This window comes from Egretta garzetta, unplaced genomic scaffold, assembly GCF_000687185.1.
Source record: "Egretta garzetta isolate BGI_Z169 unplaced genomic scaffold, ASM68718v1 scaffold108, whole genome shotgun sequence".
NCBI lineage: Eukaryota > Metazoa > Chordata > Aves > Pelecaniformes > Ardeidae > Egretta > Egretta garzetta.
This window is the reverse complement of record NW_009260614.1, coordinates 1,651,517-1,656,426: the sequence shown is the minus strand read 5'-3', so window position 1 is coordinate 1,656,426 and position 4,910 is coordinate 1,651,517. Positions and strand designations below refer to the sequence as shown.

At 65.3% G+C, this 4,910-nt stretch overlaps 1 protein-coding gene across 1 annotated transcript; it reads right to left on the bottom strand.

Annotated features, from left to right (window-relative positions):
• Positions 1–2,401: 2,401 nt before the first annotated feature.
• On the bottom strand, positions 2,402–3,021 carry LOC104131881 (claudin-4-like). The gene is given in 2 exon segments (XM_009645096.1): positions 2,402–2,496; positions 2,499–3,021. Coding segments are annotated over 2 exon segments (618 nt in total).
• Positions 3,022–4,910: the final 1,889 nt, after the last annotated feature.

Genomic DNA, 4,910 nt, shown 5'->3' with positions numbered 1-4,910 from the left:
TTCCTTCGCACCAGGAGCAGCACCGAGAGGGCAAACCCCTGGCGAGGGGCTATGGAGCCCAGGGCCACCGCAGGCATCGCCCCTGTGAGAGGGGTGGCCAGTACAGGGGGACGTGCCAGACACACTGATTGCTCCACCATGGTCACACACAGCCTCCCAGGGCTCAGCTCAAATCACTGCTCAGCCCTGCGCAGAGCAGAGCCCCCACACCGTCATGGGGCAGAGTGCACCCATGGGTGTCTGCACCCGCACTCGGCAGCCAGGACCAGCCAAGTTTTTATGAGCCCTGAGAGGCAGCAGGGTGTGGGCTGTGCAGGAGGTTTCGCTGTGGTTTCTCTGGTCCCAGTTTCGGTTTCTTTGGCCACTCCTTCCCCAGCACCTTTCGTCCCTCGGCATGGTGACGGACACCCGGCACTGGGACTTTGCCTCCCCTGGTTCATGAAAAACCCCTTTGGGCCAAATATAAAGTTCCTCTCTCCCAGGAAAAGGGAGATCAGCCTCCTGGGAGGTCAAGGGGCCAGGATGATGGGAAGCCATCCCAGGCACCCTTCCCCAGCCAGTGGGGCCTGGACCACAAGAGACACCCAGAACGGGGTGCAAGACTGCTCACCGGAGCAGCGCGCTCACATTCCCACTCGGCAACCAGCCCCACAGAGCCATGGGAGCATTTTCCAACATTCCCACCCCCAGTGAAGTGATGGGGGAGCTAGCTGGGAGCCCTCAAGCCCCCACACCCAGATGAGACACCCACGACCTCGCGTTTGCCAGGCAGCCGGCGTTACCCATTGTCCCTGCATATCCTGCGGCACAAGGGAAGGACGTTCCCAAGCTGGTGTAGCGCCGGCTGCTCCGCGCCATGCCGGAAGCAAGATAGGCAAAACACCCAACGTTGCCCACACCAGCCCCGGGGTGCTCCCAGCCGGGGCTGTCAGGTGGCCCCGGGGCCAGCGCGCCCCGACCCGCCTCGCCGGCGCCCATCACCTTCTTCCTTCTCAGGAGGGAGGATCGTGCCAGGACAAGTGTGGAGCAGCCCCGACGCCACGTCCAACGCCACCAGGGCATCATGCCATGGAGGCACCCGTTGTCACCTCCTGGGGAGCAGCGGCCCAGGGTGCCTGGGGAGGGGAGAGGTGGCTGATGCCAGGGCTGGAGCAGGGGCTGGGGCATGGTTGGGATCACGGGAGGCTCTGGAGAGCAGATTTGGGGGATGTCAGGAGGACAGGGGTCTGCGGCACAGGAGCACCAGGCTGACCCCCCGCTGAGGCAGGTGTTGGAGAGGGTTTGTCACCTCCTGGGGAGCAGCGGCCCAGGGTGCCTGGGGAGGGGAGAGGTGGCTGATGCCAGGGCTGGAGCAGGGGCTGGGGCATGGTTGGGATCACGGGAGGCTCTGGAGAGCAGATTTGGGGGATGTCAGGAGGACAGGGGTCTGCGGCACAGGAGCACCAGGCTGCCCCCCCGCTGAGGCAGGTGTTGGAGAGGGTAAAGAAAACGAAGCACAGCAGGGTCTGAGGAGCTGCCATTTAATGGGGGAAGGCTGCGACATGGGGACGGATGGCAGCACAGCCCAGGGGGGCATCGCGAGCCATCCCCTCCTGCCGGGGCACCCTACTCAGGGAATGCCGGGGGAGACCATGGGGCTGGGTGCACCCCACGGGACGGGGTCGGGTCTGGGAGCTGCTCCCCTCCATGCGGGTGCACAGCCCTGCTCCGCTCCTACCTTCCCAACCGGTTCTCCCAGCCTGGCCGCTGCCTTCCCACTCCCAGGATAATGATGCCCCCGCCTCAGGGAGCTGCCGCAAGAAATCACACGTTTGTACCACCGCTCCGAGCTCCGAAAGTAGGTCAGCACCAAAATCCAGGGTACGTGCAGGCGAGAGCCCCTGCTGCCCCTCAAGACCCTGCCAGGGTTTGCAGACCCACCACATCCCCAGGACCACATGGGACAGGTTTGCTGTCCCCACCGGCACCGCCACCCACCCTGAAGGACGCATCCTGGGGGGGTTTTACCAGGTGAGAGCCCTGTGCCACCCACGGGACCGGTGCCCAGGAGTGCTGGGAGCTGCGGCACACCCCGATACCGGGAGCCAGGAGATGCTCCAGGGGACACACGATGGTGTCTCAGAGAAGACGCTACAGCTGGGTGCTCTGGGGGGAGCGGGACCCCCACCGGGGGGGCAGCCAGGACAGGCTCTCTCTGTTCCCTGTCTCAACTGAGATTAAAGAACCAGCTTCAATCCCCAGCGAACAAAGGCAGCTCTGTCTGCCCTCCCTCGCCCCGCCCCGGCCCCCAGCCAGCCCCCAGCCCAGCTGGGGGGGGGGGGGGGTGTCTGGGGGCCAGGGGCGCCCCGGGAGGTACCGGCTCCCCGGTGAGGCTGGGAGATCCAGGTGGGCTCAGCGGATCCTAGACGTAGTTGCTGGCTGGCAGCGAGCGAGCGGCAGGGAACTTGGCGGAGTAGGGCTTCTCACCCCGGGGGGGGCAGGGGCAGCAGAGGATCCCCCCCCCAGCAGCTGGAGCGCAGAGGCTGCCCAGCCCACGTAGAGGGACGACCCCAGGTCCCGCTTCTGGGAGTCGGTGACCAGCGGGTTGTAGAAGTCCCGGATGATGCTGTTGGCTGACCAAGAGACAGGGATGAGGACGAGGACACCGGCGATGATGAAGATGACACCAGAGAGGATCATGACTTTGGCTTTGGCGGTGTCGTCCTCCACACAGTTGGTGCACTTGCCGCCGGCGACGGCAAGCAGGGTGCCCAGGATGGCCAAGACGATGGACACCACCACCCTGGAGCGAGCGGCATGGTGGGCCTGTGGCAGGGCCAGCATGGAGTCGTAGACCTTGCACTGCATCTGCCCCGTGCTCTGCACCACGCAGTTCATCCACAGCCCTTCCCAGATGGTCTGCGCCACCACGATGTTCACGTCGATGAAGGCCGACAGGGGACCCCGCAGGAGAGGGAGGGAGCCCACCCAGCCGATGACGGAGAGGGCAATGCCCAGCACCTGCAGCCCCATGGAGGCCATCGCTCGCTGCCTGCACCCCTGCCCGCCTCCCGCAGCGCAGTGCTGGCTGCCGGGACCATGGCACGGCGTTATATGCCTTTGCCGAGGGAGGAGCGCCGGCCGCTGCCGCCGTCCTGCCGCCAGCACCGGATGGAGGGGTAAAACCAGTTTCCCGGGATTCCTCCGCTTGCACTTCTCCCCGAAGCTATGGCACTTAATACCCTGGCTGCTCCCAGGGGAGGAGGATGCCGGGGGACCGGGATTGGGCCACCCAGGTGCAGGAGAGCATCCCACTGCTGCCCCTGGGCAGGCAGGAGATGCCAGGGGCAGCCACCAGGGCTCAGCCTGGGATGCTGAAGGGGAAGAGCCAGTGTCTGGGCATCGGGATGTCTCTGCTGTCCCTGCCAGTGCCTCCTGCTCCATCACCTGGATGGGCCCCTCCATTCTTTCGTGCCTCAGTTTCCCCCCAGCTCGTGGGGCAGCTGCTCCAGCAGTGGTCCAGCCTCTGGCCCCCACGCAGCCCTGTGCCAGGGGAGCAGGATGCCATCCCTGCCCTGCCGCTGGGCTCCCTGCCCGGCAGGACACAAGCAGCTCTTGTTTGTTCCTTGGCGTCCGTACCAGCTCTTCCCAGCCCTCCACCGGCCCTCGGGCAGGAAGTGTCACCACCCAGACCCACAAACCGGTTGGAGTGGCTGCTGGTTCCCCGCGGAGGAGAGACGGTGCTGCCCGGGGCTGGGAGGGGGCAGACCCCAAAACCCACCCCACCTTGTGCTCCACCACCAAGCCAGCGTTCACACAGCAGCCCTCAGTCCCAGCCCTGCCAATGTCCTGCTGCCTGCGCTGCCTGTGCTGCTGGCTGGGCTCCATGGGTCGGGGCTGCAGGGGGCAGAGGTGGCCTTGAGGCGTCCCAGTGCCCCCGCTGCCCCAGTGGGGACTGGGGTGCCAGGCGCAGGCAGGGCAGTGGGGCCTGCAGGGCCACGCAGTGATGGCAGCATTTTGGCACAACCAGCTGTATCCAGTGGCCAATACCAATGCCAGTGCTGATGTCAATGACCTGGTCACTGCCTGACCTCTCCTTTAACCCGTGAGCCCCCGCACACATTCCCTCCCCGCTCTCTCCGAAGTCCCTCCTGCATTCAGGTGCAGCAAGAGGCCAGACAGACTGCGAGGACAGACAGATGGACATTGCACTGTTCCCCCACCCTAGCTTAATCCCGGGCCTCTGGAAAAGATAACAGGGCCCGAGATAATCTTAGTTTTTCCAAACACTGTGGTTACCGATGTGATCCAGTCACTTGAGCCAACTGCTCGGCGCGACGGGCTCTGGAGCTGCCACTGCCCACACTGGGACGTCCCTGGGCACCGCGCCCCAGTGCAGGGGGGATGAGTTGGGTGCTCCACGCACTGTGGTGCCGTGAGGATGCCAGCGGTGCTGGGGCTGGGGATGCCAGTGCCCGATGTCGCAGGAGCAGGCCAGGCAGAGCTCAGGCACTTGGGGACTCGAGTCTCACTGTAGACCCTGACCTCCTGGGATGAGCCAGGGTCCTGCCTGCCCAACCTGTGCTGGAGGAGCCACCCGTCCTGCTGGATTGCCCGCATTGCTCGCATACCATGCCCACCCTGGGGCTGGAGCCTCGTGGTCAAGGGCTCCCTTTAATCTGCGCAGCAGCTCCGGAGCATCCCCCCCAGGGCCGGACTCTGCCTGGGGCTGAGTGTGGCTTCCCCCTCCCAGCCAGCTGCTGCAACCACCAAATGATTTGGGGTTGGAGAGAGGCACGCGCCCACATGTGCATGCACCTCGCATGGGCTGTGTCCCCGCAGGCACGTGGGGACATGCCTCTGGGCTGGGGACAAATGGTGAGGTGGGGACAGGGACTCCTTCACGCGTGGAGCATCGGACACCAGAGCCA